Here is a 20,435-nt window from a genome sequence, read left to right as displayed (position 1 = left end):
TTCGAAGCATTCAAGGCTGTACTTCTGTTGAGGCTGAGATTTGCTAAGCAGGATGGGTGTGTAGTTATGGTTGGTAATTGAGCTGGTGAGGTTGGTGATTTTTTTCTTGAAGTAGTTGGCGAGTTCATTAGCTTTGTCGAGAGCTTGGTGATCTGGAATGGACAGCGGTGGTGGTTTGGTGAGTGAAGAGACATATGAGAAAAGTGCCTTTGAGTCAAAGATGAAGTTGTGGATTCTAGTTGCGTAGAAATCTTTCTTGGCTTTATGGATGGCGTTTCTGTAGGTGTTTAGCGTGGTTTTGTAGGCTGTGTGTAGAGCAGTGGTGGGATTTTTTCTCCAGCTTTGTTCTTTATTTCGTAAATTTTGTTTTAGAGATTTAAGATCCGGAGTAAACCACGGTTTTCTGTTGTCTAGTGTAGGTTGTATAATTTTGGTGGTAATTGGGCAAATTTGGTCTGCGATTTTTTTGGTGGTTTTGATCCATGATGTGGTGGCTGTAGTGGCGTTGGAGAGGTCTAGCTGGTTTAGTTCTTTGGAGCAGATATCGTTGAGTAGGTCCAGTGGGCATGGTTTTCTAAACATACCTTCTTGAATTACATACCTTGAAAAACATACCATAACATACCTTCTTGAATTCTGTAAATATTTTTGCATCCATCTCTTTCTCTGAAAAGCTGTTCCATGCATCCACCTCATTTCTATGAAGAAATATTTTCTAATATTACTTCCAATTCTATTCTAATCTGTCAGGACTACGTCTAGAATTTTCTTGGCACTGGAAAATGTTTGCTGCTTGTGAATTCTTTATATCTGAGGAATTTGAATGTTTCATATATCACTATCCCCTACTCCATTATAGCTCCCAACCCTATCCCTACACACGCTTAAGTATTTAAATTTAAATCTTCAAGTCTCATAGGGTTTTATAGGGCAGACCCTGAAAAATTTAGTAGTACTGCTCTGCATCACCTTTATTCTGTTTATATGCTTTCAGAGGTTCAGCTTCCAAAACTGGATTCAGTACCTTAGATGAGGTGTCAATGTCCTGAACAGATGCATCATAGCCTTTTTTCCTAATGGTTATGCCTTTTTCTATATAGCCTACCATTCCTTTGGCACACTGTTTTGCTATCCTGAGATCAGATATAATTACCCAAGTTCTCTCATCTGATTGCTGCATATTGGTATCTCACTTCCCATCACATACTGTTCATTTGGATTCTTGCTTCCCAAAATTCATGACTCTACACTTTCATGCATTTAAATTTTGGAGCTTTCTTCAATTTGTCTACTCTCTCAGGGGTGTCCACTATTGCAGGTCTTAATGCTAGCTGCAAAGAGACAAACCTAACCTAATAATCCTGCAGAATATTACTCATGAAAATATTGAGCAGAACTAGCCCCAGGGCTGATTCCTGAGGCACTCCATTGATAATATGTAGTCAGATGCTGACTAGCTGCTAAGTCTCTGTTACTCTAATATGCCAATCTTTACTAATGTACTACAGAAAAAAAAATGTAGTAGTCAGAAAATCTCATCTTATCAATCCTATCAGTGTTACTTTATAATATTGGAAATACAGCAAAAATCAGTTGAATACTTACCTTGGCAAATAACACTCTAAAATAAAGTTAACATGTATGAAAAAAATGATCTATGGAGGAAATGGAGTGGAGACCTAAGGATAAGACAAGCAGTGGGAAAAACAGGACTATGCATGTGGGATGGGAGTGTGGGAGGTAATCTAGATAGAGCGGCAGTTACTACCCAGGCAACTTGCTGGGCAGATTGGATGGACCATTTGGGTCTTTTTCTGCCGTCATTTATTATTTTACTATGTGGTACTCTTGTTTTAAAACGGAAGTCTCTAAACAATGTTCACAATCTATATAAAAACAGCTTCAAAGACTAAAGAAATTAAACAAGTTACCTGGGGAACAAAAACTAATCACTACAGTAGCTTGTTCCAAACCAGTCATTTACTTTTTCCAAGCTTAGGTAAAGGACCAGATTAATTATATAGTATTCTTCTGTTTCTTCCATCCACACCAGCTCTATGTGAACTTTGCCAATCGAATCACAATAGTCGATAACAAACTTTTGCCCCATGTAGTCATACAGACCATCTGATCTAGTAGAGGCATACATGCTGACTGGGGTACTGACGCACCAGAAGGGTTTCTCTGCTTCTTCTAAGAGAGTTACATTCATCATATAACAGTTCTAAAAAACACAGAACATCCACAGAGTCATATCCTAAAAACAAATCCATGCTGTTTTAGAACATATATGTAAAGTATATTACACATACACAACACAGACATTAAATTTGAACAGTATGAAAACAAATAAGAGCAACCATCAGAATTTAAAGAAGGAAAGGAATTGTGATCTCTGCACGCTCAAAAAATGCCTATACAGTTTAAAAAAAAAAAGTTGAAAACCAATGCAGATGATTTGGTTTTAAAATATGTTTAAGTTGTTTCATTTCTCTGCAACTCTACTCTGATCAGATCCCTGCTCTGAAACCTGAGCTTTCTGAAGGCAAACAGTAGAGCACCAAAGGGTAAGAGCATTTTGAAAAAACAGCACTGAACAAGTTCAGCAATCATTACTAAATTATTATAAAAATGTAACACACAGCACAACCACCATAAAGTAAAATGCATATATAAGTACATAAGTTTTTCATTTTAAGGTCTGAGGAAGGACTGGAAGCACTTATAGGGCTTGGAGAGCAATTGTATACCAAACAATTCAAGGAGTCAGTGTGTAAGTAGTTTTTTCCTGACCCCCCTCAAAACTTACGGTCTGATGCAATATGGTGTGCTCAGCTGAGCGCATTGTTTAACTTGTGGTTGGAAGCGGGTTTTGGTTGTGCTTCCACACCCCTTATTCTATAAGGGGATTAGCGTGTCCAAAACTCGAGTCCAACCTCTCATGAAGCTAATAGCGCTCATCACATGCAAATGTATGTTGATGAGGCTATTAGCTATTCTTCCCCAATTGAAAAGACAAAATTCAGCCACACAAGTGGGATTTCCAAAGACATTTTTCTTTACTGTTTATGGTGGAATTGCAACCTAACTGTATAGAGAATGGAGGGAGACTTAGTTAAATTTTAAGAACTGCCTGGTAAAACTACAGCAATGTTTAGCAAACGCACAGATAGTTGACTAAGTGGCTTCTTTTAGGATCTCTTGTAGCATGGCAGATCATAGGTGTGCTATATAAGGTGAGATAGTGTTGCAACCGTCCCTTCCCGACGGCTTCACTCCGCCTACCTTTCTTTCTTTGCACCTCCTCTGGATATGGATGGACGCCTGGCTGCCGCAGCGTCTGCCTGCTGTCCACTCCGGCGTCCCCGGACCGGCTTGGGCGCTGCCTCCAGCCATGCTCCGCTGGTACATTGAGGTACATTGAGGGCCGCGCGGCCCTTATTTCTTACTTTGTGCGAACCTCAGGGGTGTCCCCCTGTGATGACGTCATGCTGCCCGGATATGTAAAGTCTACGATGTTTGCTAGCCTTTGAGTTAGCAAGAGGGATTCTTACGGGTGGGATTCGCTCTCCGTACCCAGCTACTCTGCCTCTCCAATTTTCCATTGGACTCTTAACGCTAACAGGGTACCTGCTCCTCGGGGGCCTCACTTGCTTTTCAGGTCGCTATCAGGAAACCGGTACTCGCTCGCCCATGTTCCCTGACTTGCTGCCTGCTCCTACCTTCTCTTCTGCCTGGAAGGATTCGCTATCTTCAACACCAGTGAGTACTACCATCTTCACCTCAGAGCTGTTCCCTGGAACCAGGTACTCGCTCCGAGGGCCTGCCTCCGTTCCAGCCCTAGTGCCATCTCCTATGTGGAACCGCTGCACTGCTACCGGAGGAGTCGCTGTTCCAGCGCCTGAGGGACACTAGCCCAGCCGGGCTACTTCCGCTGCTCACTACTGCCACCTCTGGTGGCTTCATCACATTGTCTAATAAAAGATCAATCTCTGTGTTTGTGTGTCCTAAGCTGAGCCTGACCTGTGGCCCTTCACGAGACTTCCCCCTGTGGGCATGGTCAGCTGCCACAGTGTCCAAGGGTCCACCCAAACCTAACTAATTATAACACAATATTATGTAAATTATTAATGTAAATAATTCATCTTTACTACTCAACTATCTTACTCTAATTCTCTCCCCAGTTTTATGACCCTGTTGTAATGTAACTTTTATTTCTTTGCACTTGTTTATGTTCTGTTTTTTGTGCACACCCTCTCGTTATTTGTAAACCGGCATGATGGGGTTCCTAATCTCGAATGCCGGTATAGAAAAATCTATAAATAAATAAATAAATAAATAAATAGATAGCTCTTATTTGGTGAGCTTTTGGCCTGGTTTATGTGGGTCACAGGAAACAGTTCTGGAAATTTTCTGTAAGGCTTGGATCTCCCAAATAAAACAGAGCTCTTCAGCATTCCAAGGTATGAAGATTTGTGTCTAACAAACAAACTACCAATGCTTAGAGTTTGTTCACTCTGCCTGTGGAGGTTATTGACAAAAACAGTACCTGCATGTGGAGGTTACTAACAAAAACAGTACCTTTCAACGAATTTAAGAATTTTAAGGGATGAAATGGAGGATTCATTAATTTGGAAATTACTACATTGAGGTCCCATGGAGATGGAGGAGGATGAAGATGGTAGAAGCCTCATGAATCTCACTACTATAAGATGGTGAGAATCTGGGAGACCTTCTGAATGTTGGTGATATGCTGCAATAGCATTTATGTATACTCTGACAGTTTTGAACCCCTTTTAGAGAGATTGAGTAGATATAAAGTAGAACCAAAGTTGAACAATTGAGAGAATCTTCCTTCTGAGATACACACCAAACAGAAAAACTCTTATATTTAAAGCTACAGGAGTGTCCGGTAGCAGACCTCCTTGCTGCTAGAATTACTACTTATACTGTTGATGGTAAAAGCACTGCTTGCACTACTTCACTTTCAATAACTGTGAGTGCTAGAGAGTAAAGGTTTGGATGAAGAAGTGACCCACTGTAGCATGTCAGAGCTCAGAATAATTGAAAATGTACTAGCTAAGCAATAGCTAGCCTTGAAGCCATAGAAACCAAATTTGATGTGGCCAAAATGGAGATATCAGAATCATCTGTTCTCTGTCCATTATTAGTCTGAAGATAGTTTTATATATATATAAGTTATCAGTAAAGTAGACCTTGGTCCCAAGGAATCAAGAAAGCATCTAACACTAAGGAGTTGGGTTCTGGCCTTTTTGAGAAGTAGAGAGGGAGTTTGAGATTGAACAGAGCTACAAAGAGATCTACCTGCAGAGTTCACCAGAGGTGAAGGAGAAAATGTACTATGTTGGGATGGTGAGACAATTTGTGAGAGGTTGAAAACGTTGATGACAAGTCCTATGCTACAATATTTTTGATAAAAGGAGAGTTGACTTTATTTAGCACAAGAAAAAACACTTGAGGTGCTGTCTCATTATTCTCACTCTCTCCTTTAGTTTTATGGTGAACCACCATTGCAGGGGTGGCCAACTCCAATCCTCGAGAGCCACAAACAGGCCAGATTTTCAGGATATCCACAATGAATATGCATAACATAGATTTGCATACAATGGAGGCAGTGCATAGAAATCTCTCTCATGCAACTTCATTGTTGATATCCTAAACACTTAGCCTCTTTGTGGCTCTTGAGGACCAGAGTTGGCCACTTCTACACTATTGTGAATGTAACCTGGGCTCCTTTCCAGGTTAACAGTAAGCCCTAGGTCAAATCATGTTAGTGCAGTTAGTAAGAGATAAATAGGGGAGGATCCATTCATTGGCAACCCCTCCCATTGAGGGTGCTATAATGGATATCCCATGCAGAGGTTTTATAGCAGAGCTCCGCTAAGGGCTCTGGCACAGTCTAAGTTGGCAGTTTAGGAGGAAGGTTGGAGGGTTTTGCCAGAGTTACATTTTTGGCCTACCTGGAGGTCTGGGCTCCATTCTGCTTGGGATCCTTCAGGGCAGATTGAGGACTTCACTGCTATATCCTTCTCACAAGGTGCAGAGTGGTTGCCCAGGAACTATTTTGGCATTTTGGACTTTAATTGGTAGGAGCCTCGCTAGACACCTGGGCCTTTCTGGGACTCAAGGAAAAGGAAACCATGTTGCTTCAATATGGTGCTTATGGCATCTCACAACTAAGTAGTCTCTTATATGCTATAGTATAACATCACCCATTGGTTGGTTAAAATGTAAAACAACCTATCCTAGAACACATATTTACATGTGAATCTGAAATAATCAAAAAGTGTGGAATTTATAAAAAAAATAATGCCATTCAATTTCTAAATTCAGTCCATTTGGCTTGACTGTATTTAATTTATAAATCCATTGGGCTCTTCTACTTAGTTCTTGATCAGAATCTCCCCCTCTCACATTTGTATTAATGAAATCAAGCACAATAAAAGTCAAATCATCAAAATTATGACCATGAGTCAAACAATGTGATACTGATGGAGCTTCCATTCTTTTGTGTTTAAATAACTACTATGTTTAGATATCCATTTTCTTAACTGTCGTGTTGTTTTACCAATGTACAGTTTCGTGCGTGGGCATGCACTGCATAAGAGAGACTACATAGCTCCAAGATGCCATAGGCACCATATGGAAGCAGCAGACAGAATGTTGCCATAAGAAATCTTCACGGAGATAAGAAATTTTCAGGAAGACACAATTAAGTTATAGTATTTTGTATGTGAAAGAACTTTTTCTATTGCTAATGAATTTATATTTTTGTAGTTTTCCCTGACACAGTCAGCATTAGTGAAACATGATTCACTCCGGGCTCCTCATGTTATGTTAAGCAACAAGAAACATTTTGGAAAAGATAAGTTTTTACTTTTAAGAAATTTCATGTCTATTTTTACAATAGAGATTCACCATAAAACTAAAAGAGAGTGAGACTAATAAGACGGATAGAACCTCAAGTGTATTTATTGTACTGTACTAAATGACGTCTACTCTCCTTTCATCAAAAGATATTGTAGCCTCAAGGTTCTACACTTTCTCCTCTTTATTTATTTAATATTTTCATTTCACCCATTGGCTACTCTTATTCAAGAATGTGGGAGTCTGCCTTCAGTTATTCTGACATTCAGATTACCTTATTTGTTCAAACTTGCTCTAATTTTGATCTTAATGTTCTAAATTCTCATATAGATTCAGTTGATTCTTGGTTATTTGATTACCATCTGCGAGTAAATCCTGCAAAGTCTGAGGCACTTTGGTTTAATCTCAAATCCTGTTTCTTCTCTGACTTTTGTTATGGTTGGTACCTAAATTCTCTTAAAAATACTCTATCCACTTTGGATATGGTTTTTGATTCTCAACTTTCCATGATTCAAATTTCCTTTGTTGTTCAGAAAGCCTTCTTTACCTTTGATATATTAATTACCGTGTCTTTTGAAATCTAATGATAGACTTTAGTACATGCATTTATAAAATCCAGAATAGATTATTGTAATTTCTTGTTGTTTGGTCTACCTAACTATCAAACAACAAGATTACAAATACTTCAGAATACATCACCTAGACTGATTTTTGGTTTCAAGAAATATGATCACGTAACTCCAATTTTAATACTGTTATCCTAGTTTCTGATTAATTATTGTATTAATTTTAAAGTTCTATATCTTACTTTTCGAGCTTTATATACTGAATTTCTATTATTTCTGGCTAAACATCTCTTTATACTACAACGCGTCCTCTTCATTCTTCTCAGATGGGTCTACTTTCTTTACCTTTGCCTTCTGTGATTCGTTTAGAATCTACTAGAATTTCTTCTTTCAGTTATCAGGCTCCTCTGCTATGAACGCATTGCCACTGGGAATTCATGCTGAGGTTAACTATACTAAGTTCAGGAAGGCAGTTAAAGCTTTACTTTTTAAACAGGCATTTAATACCTCTCTGTAAACGGATATTTAAGATCTTCATGCAAACAATTTTAGCTGTAAACAGGCAATATCTTTGTCATTTATTTTTCTTTTTTAACGTATCATCAATGTATATATTATTTCTGTTTTGGTTTATTTTAGGTAATTTTATTAAGAACTGTTTACTGACTGATTGTGATTTTAATTTAATTTTATTATATTCCCCTATTTTATCTTTTTTATCCTCTTTTGTTTTTAATATATCCCTGCTTGGTTAACATGCTTTAAAAGCAGTATATACAATTTTAATATAATAATAATAATAATGAGAGAACTTTGAATATGGCTCTCAGGTACAGAAGGTTTATATGAAACAATTGATCCTGAATGGTTCGAATGACTTGAGATCAAAACGTGTTGAGATGGGCTCCCCATCTGTGAATGGTCAGCATATGTTGAAACTGCAGAGGATGAAAGTTTACCACAAAGAAGATTTGATAAGAGTCCACCAGGCCAACGAACCAGTTCCAAGAAAGTCTCAAATGCCATTAAGCTTCTCATGCATTGACGTGCAAAGGATGTCGCATGAAATGTGGCTGCCATGTGGCCCAACATTTTCAAGAAGACCCTTGCTATCCTACCTTGGATGGTAGGATAATGAGGGAATTATGCAGAATAGTTAGTTCATCATTTGAAGTGGAAGAAAGGCCTTTCCCTTTTTTGTATTGTAATGAGGTACAACCTCCCCGTAGAAAAAAAAAGCAGAGGTATACAGAAAAGAAGAAAAGCAATCTCGGGGTTGGACAGCAGGGGGTGCCTAAGGACAGAAGAGAAACTACAACTCCCAGGTTCCTTGAGCATCTAGGAGAATCATGGGTTCAGAAAGAGGCAGAGTTGGTGGCTGAACTGAGTAATAAGGAATCTGATTCATCTGAATCAATGTGTGTTGAAGAAGAGGGCATAGCCGAGTGGGAAAGAGGGTATGAAAGCAGCTGCTCTTCTGACACAGAGGAGCAGCAGCTGCTCTTCTGACACAGAGGAGCAGCAGCTGCTCTTCTGACACAGAGGAGCAGCAGCTGCTCTTCTGACACAGAGGAGCAGCAGCTGCTCTTCTGACACAGAGGAGCAGCAGCTGCTCTTCTGACACAGAGGAGGAGCAGCTGCTCTTCTGACACAGAGGAGGAGCATGCAAAGTAAAGAAAATGAGGTATTTTGTTTTAGCACTGCTACAAGCTGTGTGTTTTTGTTTGGTTTGGGAAGACTGCACCCTGCTGCACAACCTGAGGAGAGTAGGGGAGGGTTGTTCAAACTCCCCAGCAGGTCGGTGATTGAGGCTGAGAAAGCCTGGTGAAAGAGTTTTGTTCATACGGGAGTTTTTCCAACTTTAGAGACTATGATTAATAACTTTATAAAAGGGACAGACATGTGCTGGCATTGAACTGTTTTTTTTTTTTTGTTTGTACCTGGGCCGCTTGGTGGGACTTTGAGCCAGTTGTTCCCTGGTTTAAGACTCGCCCATACAGACTCCCTAGAGGGTCAAACTGGAGGACATACCTAAGTCTAATGCTACAAGGACCGAGGCCGTTGCTTCTAGAATTGAGTTGACTACAGTAAAAGGCGGTTCAACACTGGACCTCCCTTTCTTCAGGGATATCCGAGGCGAACCGTGACAGTATCTAAATGCACCCCAATAATGTCCAATTGACAAGCTGGAGTCAAATGAGATTTCTCAAAACTCACTGTGAACACTAGTGAGAGCAGGATATGAAGCATATATGATGTTAGCTTTGCTTCTTTTGAGGAACTGCTTAATATTAGCCAATCACCTAAATATGGAAAGTCTAAGACATTGTTTTTTTCTGACATTGACAACTACAACTGCCAGCACTTGGTGAATACCTCTGCAGACCAAATGGTAGGATGCAGCATTGATAATGATTCTCTGCCACTAAAAAAAGTAGATACTTCCTATAATCAGCATGAATGGAAATATTCAGGTAAGCATCTTTGGAGATCCAAGGTTGTTAGCCAATCATCAATATCCAGATGATAACGCAGAGTTGCTTATCTGTAACAGGTGTTCTTCTAGGACAGCAGTATGTTAGTCCTCACAGATGGGTGACATCATCAGATGGAGCCCAGCACAGAACATTTTTGTCAAAGTTTCTAGAACTTTTACTGGCACACTGACTATGCTCAGCATGCCACTAACCACGCGTCTAAGCAGGGTCCCTTCAGTCTCGTAACAAAGCATTGTGAAAAAATAAAATAACAAATGAAGGAGAAACCCAAATGCACGGGATAGTGGGTGGGTTTCCTGAGGACTAAAAACCTATTACAGGTAAGCAACTCTGCTTTCTCCTAGGATAAGCAGAATGGTACTCTTCACATATGAGTTAATACCAAGCTACAGGCTGCTCCTGAACTCCAGAAAAATCACAAACACTGATAATGTGTACTTGGTGACCACAACTCCAGCACTTTCGGAGGGGGACAGGAGAATGGATCCACAGCATAACTCACACCACAAAGGAAACCTCTTCCACTTTAGAGTGTATGACTTCCTGGTGGAAGGTTTTTGAGACGCTATCAGAACCTGAGACACTTCATCAGAGATAAAGGGGCTGCAGAACTGCCTTTCAACATCCAGGCCATTAGAGACAACGCTCGGAGGTTGGTATGGCACAGCCTGCCCCAATCCAGCATGATCCAAGAAAACAAAGAGGTAGGTGATCTATAGTAGCCATCAGGTAAACACAAAGGAATAGATGCTTTGATCTTTTTCAATACTTTTATTGAAGCAGAGACGTGTTCATAAAAATGCCTGACTCAGGCCAAGTTTCGCAGCTCAACAGCTGCTGCCTCAGGGGCTCAAACACTCCAAAATCATGAATAAAATACAGCAGTGTGGTATCATCCAATGAGCAATGATTGTGTATCAGCAATGTAAAACAACTTGCAAACCAGCATTCAGGATGCCGCCTCTGCTCGTATATCAATCCAGCGTGATCAGGTCGGGGGGGGGGGGGGGGGGGGGGGGGGGGGGGGGCAGGGGAGGTCCCCAGACTGATCGGTATTGGGAAGCAAATTTGTCTCGGCCACTGGAGGGCGATAAGAATTATGGTCCCCCCGTCCTGGCGGAGCTTCAGAAGAGTCTTCAACACCAGCAGAAGCGAAGGATACGCATACAGAAAGCCCTTTCCCCCAATGGTGGGCAAAAGCGTCTGAGGCTGGCCATCTGGACTCCCTGTATAGGGAGCAAAAGGTGCTCACCTTGTTGCAAGGGGAGACAAAGAGGTCCAACTCCGGAATCCCCAGAGACAGAAAATGCGATCCACCACTATTTTATCCAGGGACCACTCGTGGGGGTGGAGTGCTTGACTCAGCCGATATGCCACTGCATTCTCTGATCCGGCCAGGTATATGGCCCAGAGCAGGATTCTTTGGGACTCAGCCCAGGTCCAAATCTGGACAGCCTCCTGACAGAGGAGGAGCGATCCAGTACCTCCCTGTTTACGTACCACATTGCAACCTGATGGTTGTTCTGGATCAGGACCTCTCGATTGGATAGGCGATCCTGAAACGCCCAGTGCGTATACCTGATGGCTCAAAGCTCCAGGAAGTTGATCTGGTATGGAGCCTCTTGAGCAGACCAGTGACCTTGTGTGCGAAGGCCGTCCACATGCGCCCCCCAGCCCACAGTGGAAGTGTCCGTTGTGAGTACAATTTGATACGGGGGGGCCTGAAAGGGAACCCCCGCTCCAGGTTGGGCAGATACTTCCACTAAGACAAGGAGGTCTGGAGAGACGTTACTCTTACCCACACACTGAGGTCTTGAGAAGCTTGCTGCCACTATGACTACAGGGTCCACTGAGCGCTCTGCATGTACAAGCGGGCAAAGGGGGTGACATGGACAGAGGCAGCCATGTGGCCGAGTAATCGAAGCAGCAGTCAGGCTGAAACCCTTCGGCTGCAGCGGACTGTACTCACCAGAGACATTAGAGCGAGGAAGAATGGCACGAGCTTGGGTCGTATCCAGGCGTGCCCCTATGAAGTCCAACTGGTGGTAAGATGGGATTTCAGATAATTGATAACAAACCTGAGGGATTCCAGCACCTGAATGGTTAGGCGTAGGGAGTGAAGCACCCCTTCATGAGTGGCATTCTTAATCAACAAGTCAACCAAGTAGGGGAAGATGTGCACCCTCAGGAGTAGAGGTGTGAACCTACCACTGGTGAAGACCTGTGGGGCACAAGCGAGGACGAACAGCAACACCCTGTATTGGAAAGACTGTCACCCAACAAGGAACTGTAGGTACTTTCTGTGATCAGGAAAAATTGTTCTGTGGGCGTATGTGTCTTTTAGGTCGAGGGAGCAAAGCCAGTCCCCTCTTTGCAGGAGGGGAATCAGGGTACCCAGCGAGATCATCTTGAACTTTTCTCTTCACAGATTTGTTCAAGGTCCTCAGATCTAAGATGGGGCGTAGGCCCCCCCCCACCTTGTTCTTTGGAATCAGGAAATATTTGGAGTAGAATCCCAGTCCCTGATGACACAATGGGATGGGTTCCACTGCTCCCACCATTAAAAGGGTGGAGAGCTCTTTCCAACGGACTTCCTGATGCAGGGTCTGACCCCACGTTGAGCAGGGGGGGGGGGGGGGGAGAAGAGTCCACGGCGATACACTGAAAGTTAAACAGATACCCTTGATGGATAATGGATAAGACACTCTGGTCCGAGGTGATCTGAGGCCATTGGTCCTGAAAGGACTGTAGGTGACCCCAGACCGGAGGCTTTTACGACGAGGGAACAGTTACAGGACTTATTCTCCCTCAGGGCCAGTCAAATTCCTGTAGCGGGGCTTTGCTGGGGAGCTGGTTGAGTCCTGGGGGTCCGCTGCTGTCTAGAGCGACTCCTGGAACCCACTCGTGGCGTACAAGCACACGAGATCACTCTGGCAATAAAAATACCTCCTGCCACTTTGGCACGAGGACTTCCTGGCAGAGGGCGAAGGGTCCGAAGTACTGGCAGAGAGATGCTGGAAGGTTTCCTGATTATCTTTCAATACAGCCAATCTTGCACCTTGTCCCCAAACAGGATCTTTCCAGTACAGGGCAGGTCTGTGAGATAATCCTGGACTTCTGGCTGGAGATCCGATGCTTGGAGCCATGCCAGTCTACGGGCCCCAATGCCCGCCGCCGCCACTCTAGCCACTGTCTCAAACACATTATAGGTGGAATGCACCTCATGTTTGCCACACTCCAAGCCTTGCTGAGCAACTGTCAGTTGCATCGGAGAAGGTGCAGAAAAGACAACCAAAATGATAAAGGGGATGGAACAGCTCCCCTAATAGGAAAGGCTGAAGAGGTTAGGGCTGTTCAGCTTGGAGAAGAGACGGCTGAGGGGGGATATGATAGAGGTCTTTAAGATCATGAGAGGTCTTGAACGAGTAGATGTGAATCGGTCATTTACACTTTCGGATAATAGAAGGACTAGGGGGCATTCCATGAAGTAAGCAAGTAGCACATTTAAGACTAATTGGAGAAAAATTTTTTTCACTCAGTGCACAATTAAGCTCTGGAATTTGTTGCCAGAGGATGTGGTTAGTGCAGTTAGTGTAGCTGGGTTCAAAAAAGGTTTGGATAAGTCCTTGGAAGAGAAGAGTATTAACTGCTATTAATCAAGTTTATCTAGGGAATAGCCACTGCTATTAATTGCATCAGTAGCATGGGATCTTCTTGGTGTTTGGGTACTTGGCCAGGTTTTTGTGGCCTGGTTTGGCATCTGTTGGAAACAGGATGCTGGGCTTGATGGACCCTTGGTCTGACCCAGCATGGAAATTTCTTATGTTCTTATGAAGGCTTCCTGCTGCTGCTGGGGGAGGCGTTCGGTCAACTTTTGAATCTGCTTTCAGAGGTTATGAGTGTATTGGGTCATATACAGCTGGTAGGCGGCAATCCAGGCAATCAACATTGTGCCCTGATACACCTTCCTATCTAAGGCATCTGCTGCCCAGTGCTCACAACCCGGAGGTGCAGAAGCATGTGTACGGGAACGTTTGGCTTTCTTGAGGGCAGATTCTACCACTGCTGACTGGTGCGGAAGCTGACACCTCTCGAATCCCAAGGCCATTTGAATCTAGTAGACTGCATCTGTCTTATGGTTCATTGGAGGCACCAAGATGTGGTGCTCCCACATCCTGAGGAGTAATTCCTTCAATACATCATGGATAGGGATTAGCCAAGACCTCCTTTGGGGCATCAACGAACTGAAGAACCTCCAGCATCTTATGGCAGGCATCCTCCTCCGTAAGAAGCTGGAAAGGGATGGACTCAGCCATCACCCACACAAAAGCCACAAAGGTCAGATCCTCCGGCCGGGACAGGCGCCTTTCATCCAGAGGAGACAGATCCACTGGAAGGTCTCCGGAGTCCTGTGAAAAAGAATCCAAAGTATCATCCCCCCAGGGATCATAGCGGACATCCTCCTCGCTAAGTCCCCTGGAGGCCCTCGAGGAGGACCCCTGTCCAAGTCCCTCGGTCCTGGCGCCAAAGGCACTGATGGAACTGGGGGCACTGAGGTCCGTAATGGACTGGGCAAAAGTGGGTCCCCCAAGTCGGGAAACATCCTCCTTCTCCAAGGAACCCATAATGGGGATGACCCAAGAGGGAGGAGGACTCAGCAGCTGTTGGGTCATCGAGGGACCCCCGGGCGCTGGAAGTGGCTGGATGGGCAGGATGCCCAAGAAGACACCAGCAGCAGTGCTAACATCGCAGGAGCAGGCTCAGACACTGGGGGAGGCACCAGTGCAGCCAGCAGTTCAATACCCTGAAGGGCTCAGAGAACCACCTGTTGCACCTTGCGTTCCAGTTCCTCCTGGAAGTCCGCTGAAGTGAGGACTAAAGAAGGAAGAGGAATTGGCATCACTGGAGCCTCCCGGCATTGATATCTGTGGGGAACACCTAGGACTCCCAGGTATGATGGAGGCCAATGCCTTCTCTCTGTGGGGTCTCTTCGGGGGTATCATGATGGACATCGGTGTTGTCCCAAGTCCAGTGCCGTGCAATGACGGTGACAGGTGTCTATGCTTTTGAGGCTTTCCACGGTGCTTGGCCCAGTCTTTCCCTGGTGCTGAGGATGGAGATCAACCTGAGCTCCTGAAGCGTAATGACACCGACAAGGGCCTATCCCCGGCCCCTCATTCATGAGAGGGCGCCGGTGGGGGAGTAGACACCGATGGATAGATGCCCATTAGTTCCCCATGGCTCCTGGGAGTCAAGTCACCTGATGCTGGAGTTGAAGGACCAGATTTTCTGGGTCCAAATAGCTTCACCATTTTGTTCAATCAAGCCCGACAACCCTTGGGGGTCATTTGATAGCATAGATGACACCCCAAACATTGTGCGATACCCCCAGGTACAGGATACAAACCTCATGTGGATCCGTAATGGACATGATCCGCAGGCACTGGGGGCATTGGCGAAAACTAGATGACGCCATGAAAAAGAACCGGCGAGCGGTTGATGACAGATGTCACTGAGGAACGGCACTATCGCAAAGAAGGGAAAACTTACCATGCTGCCCTAACAAAATGACGACGGGGAGAAGGGGGACCCGGGCAGAAAAGTACTGAGAAAAAAAAATCACTCAAAAGAGCAGAGCTCCACAACTATGATTCAAGCACTTCATGGAAAGAAAGAGACTGAAGGGGGACCCTGTGTGGACACGTGGTTAGTGGCATGCTGGACATGCTCAGTTTTCTGTGCCAAGCTCCATCTGATGATGTCACCTATGTGTGAAGACTTCCATCCTGTTTGACCTAGGACAAAGGATGGTGCTATGGGATTTTCATCTTGAACATCTCCCTTATGAGGCATCCATTTAAGCTTCTTAAGTCCAGCATTTGGCAAAGCCCTCCCGACTTCTGTGAGAAAGTGCCTTGTGTAATGCTAATGTTGCTTACCTGTAACAGGTGTTCTCACAGGACAGCAGGATGTTAGTCCTCACATATGGGTGACATCAGGATGGAGCCCAATCACGGAAAACTTCTGTCAAAGTTTCCAGAACTTTGACTAGCCCATACTGGGCATGCCCAGCATGGCACTAATCCTGCAGCCAGCAGGGGTCCCCCTTCAGTCTTATTTGAAAGCTACAGGCAGTGCCGAAAAATAAAACAACAAAACGTTACGAACCCAACGCCACGGGGCGGCGGGCGGGTTTCGTGAGGACTAACATCCTGCTGTCCTGTGAGAACACCTGTTACAGGTAAGGAACATTTGCTTTCTCACAGGACAAGCAGGATGGTAGTCCTCACATATGGGTGAGTACCGAGCTGAGGATGTCCGAAAATGTACCAAATGTACCCAACGGCGTGCAACAGGCACAACAACTGGGGCGTAATTTGGTAGAGGGCATCCTGAACCCCACCAGGTAGGCGGAAGGGTGTTGGTACGTCACGCTGGAAACAAATTACGCAGGACAGACTAGCCAAAGATGGAATCCTGTCTTCCGGCTTTGTCCAAGCAATAGTGGGCTGCAAAGGTATGGAGGGAACTCCAGGTTGCAGCTCTGCAAATGTCAGGAAGCGGCACCGATCCTAGGTGTGCTACAGAAGTCACCATGGCCCTCACAGAGTGTGCTTTAACACGGTCTTGAAAAGGAATGCCCGCTTGTTGATAGCCAAGGGATATTCAGTCCACCAACCAGGAGGAGAGAGTCTGCTTACCCACCGGTTGCCCTAATTTGTTGGGATGGAAAGAGACGAATAACTGAGTGCTCTTCCTGTGGGCAACTGTACAGTCTAGATAGAAAGCTAGAGCCCGTTTACAGTAAAGGGTATGCAGAGCCTGTTCCCCTGGATTGGAATGGGGCCTGGGAAAGAAGGTAGGTAGAATGATGGATTGATTAATATGAAACTCCGAGACTACCTTAGGAAAACACTTAGGGTGAGTGCGGAGTACCGCCTGATCTTGCAGGAGTTTAGTGTAAGGCGGATAGGTAACTAGGGCCTGTAACTCACTAACCCTGTGAGCTGAAGTGATTGCCAAAAGGAAAATCACTTTCCAAGTGAGAAATTTTAGGTCACAGGAGTGAAGAGGCTCGAATGGTGGTTTCATGAGCTGACCGAGAACCAGGTTAAGGTCCCAAGAAGGGGCCGGAGGACGCAAGGGTGGTTTGATATGGAGCAAACCCTTCAAAAAGCATGTTACGAGGGGTTGTACTGAGATAGGGACATCACAGACACCTTTATGGAAGGCGGCTATCGCACTGACATGCATTCTGATGGAAGATGTTTTGAGACCTGACTGACAGATGTCAGAAAGTCCAAAAACCTTGGGATTAGACAGGAAAAGGGATCAAGGGACTGAGAGGTGCACCATGATGTGTACCTTTTCCATTTATATGAGTAAGATTTTCTCCTGGAAGGCTTCCGTGAAGCAATCAAGACACGGGAAACAGAATCTGAAAGGTTAAGTGGTTGAAGGATTAACCTTTCAACATCCATGCTGTCAGAGACAAGGCCTGAAGATTGGGATGTCGGAGGCACCCGTTGTTTTGAGTGATCAGAAGCGGGTCCGTTCCCAGGGAGATGTGCCTGCAGATGGAGAGATCCTGGAGTATGGGAAACCACACTTGGCATGGCCAGTGAGGTGCTATGAGGGTCATAGTTCCCTTGTCCTGACGCAACTTCACGAGAGTCTTCGAGAGAAGAGGAAGTGGAGGGAATGCATAAAGTTGACCGGTTGCCCAGGAGAGGAAGAATGCATCTCTGGGCTGAAAGTGTTTGCTGCGAAAGAGGGAGCAATAGTTGTCCACCTTGTGGTTCTGAGGGGATGCAAAGAGATCTGTCTGAGGATATCCCCATTGTCGGAAGATTGAGTGCGCTACAGAGGGGTTGAGAGACCACTTGTACGGTTGGAAGAGGCGACTCAGCTTGTCTGCCAACACATTGTCCAGTCCCGGCAAGTAAGTGGCCCTGAGGTACATCGAGTGGGAGAGAGCCTCCAACCAAATCTGCGCAGCTTCCTGACACAGAAGGAAGGAGCCTGTCTCTCCCTGTTTGTTGATGTACTACATGGCCACCTGGTTGTCCGTCTGAATTAGGATAACTTGTTTTGATAGGCGATCCTGAAAAGCCCTGAGAGCATATCGCATTGCTTGGAGTTCCAGGAAATTGATTTGATGCTTGGCTTCCTGTGGGGACCAAGATCCCTGAGTCTGTAGATCGTCCACATGTGCTCCCCACCCGAGGTTGGAAGCGTCGGTGGTTAGAATGACTTGAGGATCTGGCATTTGAAAGGGCAAGCCCTGGAGGAGATTGCTTTGATTTGTCCACCAGGCGAGAGACAGAAGGAGTGAGTTAGTGATACAGACAATGGTAGTCAGAGGCTGAGTAGCCTGAATCCATTGTGACCGCAGAGTCCAATGCATGAGCCTCATGGCTAAGCGGGCCATGGGTGTGACATGGACTGAGGACGCCATGTGTCCGAGGACGACGATTAATTGGCGAGCTGTTGCGGTATCTTGAGACTGTAGCTGGTGAGCGAGGGACACGAGAGTCAGCGCTCATTGCTGAGGTAGAAAAGCTTTTGCTTGTAAGGTGTCCAAGTCTGCTCCAAAGAACGACAAGGTTTGAGATGGGACTAAATAGGATTTCTCGTAATTGACGAGAAATCCTAGTGAAATTAGAGTGTGTAGGGTCAACTCTAGGGATAACTGAGCCGCTTGCTGGGTTGGAGCCCTGATCAACCAGTCGTCCAGGTAGGGGTAGACGTGAACACCTTCTTTCCTGAGGAACGCTGCAACCACCACGAGACATTTGGTAAAAACCCATGGTGCGGACACTAGGCTGAACGGAAGCACTCTTTATTGATAGTGCTTGGGGCCCACTAAAAACCTCAGGTACTTGCGATGAGTTGGAGTTATCGCTATGTGTGTGTATGCGTCCTGAAGGTCCAGAGAGCAGAGCCAGTCCCCTCTTTGAAGAAGAGGTAGAAGCATTCCCAAGGTTACCATTTTGAACTTTTCCCGTTGGAGGTACTTGTTGAGAGCTCGTAAGTCCAGGATTGGACGAACACCCCCTGAGTTTTTTGGGGATCAAAAAGTACCGGGAATAGAACCCTAGACCTTGCTGAGAAAATGGAATGGGTTCTATTGCTCTTGACTGCAGGAGGGAAACCTCCTATTCTAGAAGAATGGAGTGGTTGGACCTTCTCCACGTCTGTAGAGGTGGGGAGTCCGATGGTAGGGCAAGAAAGTTTAAATGGTAACCCTGAGAAATGATTGCCAATACCCATTGGTCGGTCGTGATTGACTGCCACATGTTGAGAAAGTGAAACAATCGACCTCCTACTGGTATTTTTGAGAGAGGAATCTGGCTGTTGCTATCCAAGTGGGAGTCAAAAACCTGAAGCAGGCCCTGGCTGGGGAGCTGCTTGTGGTTTTTGCTTCTGAGCCTGGCGAGGCTGAGGCTTTTGGTAAGGTCTCGTAGTACGGGACTTTACTGGTGGTGGATAAGCCTTCCTTGGATGGTAGAACGACTTCTTAGAGTCCTTCCTGAAGGACTGCCTAGAAGAGAAGTCAGAAGGTATCGCAGAGAGCTGTTTGAGGGTCTCATGATGGTCTTTTAGCTCAGCCACCATTCGTTGGATCTGTTCACCGAACAGATTATCCCCTACACATGGAAGGTTGGACAAACGGTCCTGAACTTCTGGGCGAAGGTCAGAGGATTTGAGCCAGGCCCATCGTCTAGCAGAAATAGCAGCTGCAGACACTCTGGTAGAGGTGTCAAATATGTCAAAAGATGTTCGAATCTCATGCTTTCCTGCCTCAAATCCGTTGGTCACCAGGGTTTGTAGCTGGTCTTGGAATTGTTTAGGCAGGGATTCAGAAAATTCCTGTATCTGCTTGAAGATGGCCCTGTTATACTGGGTCATATAAAGCTGGTAGGCAGCAATTCTGGAGATGAGCATGGCTCCTTGAAATACTTGTCGACCTATGGTGTCTAGGAACTTGTGTTCCTTAACAGGCGGGGTGGATGAGTAAGGTTTAGACCTTTTAGCCCTTTTTCGAGCAGACTCTACCACAACTGAGTGGTGGTCGAGCTGAGGTTTTTGAAAACCTGGGGCTGACTGAACTAAGTAAGTAGTATCAGGTTTTCTATGAACTGGAGCAATGGTACCAGGAGTTTCCCAGTTCTTCTTGAGAAGATCAAGAAGAACCTGATGGATTGGAATAGAGGTAATGACTTTGGGGGCATCCAGGAATTGGAGTAACTCCATCATTTGCTGCCTGTCATTTTGTTCTGTCTGGAGTTGGAAGGGAACCAATTCAGACATTTCCTTCACAAAGTTGATGAATGAGAGGTCCTCTGGAGGAGAACGCTTTCTACTTTCAGAAGGAGAAGGTGGTGATGGTAAATCATCGGTGTCGGTGGAAGTGTCATCACCCAAATTGTCATAAGGATCAGCAGACTGACCTAAAGGACGAGAAGGGGGCTGGACACCC

At 45.0% G+C, this 20,435-nt stretch overlaps 1 protein-coding gene across 6 annotated transcripts in view; it reads right to left on the bottom strand.

Annotated features, from left to right (window-relative positions):
- FBXO15 (F-box protein 15) overlaps positions 1–20,435 on the bottom strand; it is a 229,876-nt gene that overhangs the window by 11,882 nt on the left and 197,559 nt on the right. For 4 of the 6 annotated variants that reach the window (XM_029590883.1, XM_029590881.1, XM_029590884.1 and 1 more), the window contains one exon: positions 1,932–2,224. The exons of the other annotated variants lie outside the window; for them this stretch is intronic. In XM_029590883.1, coding sequence (XP_029446743.1) covers positions 1,946–2,224 — 279 coding nt within the window. In that variant the 3' untranslated portion in view covers positions 1,932–1,945. The remainder of the gene's footprint in view (positions 1–1,931; positions 2,225–20,435) is intronic. 6 annotated transcript variants of the gene reach the window in all.

Source organism: Rhinatrema bivittatum, chromosome 2 (genome assembly GCF_901001135.1).
Source record: "Rhinatrema bivittatum chromosome 2, aRhiBiv1.1, whole genome shotgun sequence".
Lineage (NCBI taxonomy): Eukaryota > Metazoa > Chordata > Amphibia > Gymnophiona > Rhinatrematidae > Rhinatrema > Rhinatrema bivittatum.
The sequence above is the reverse complement of the archived record's forward strand: the minus strand, read 5'-3'. Positions and strand labels throughout refer to the sequence as shown.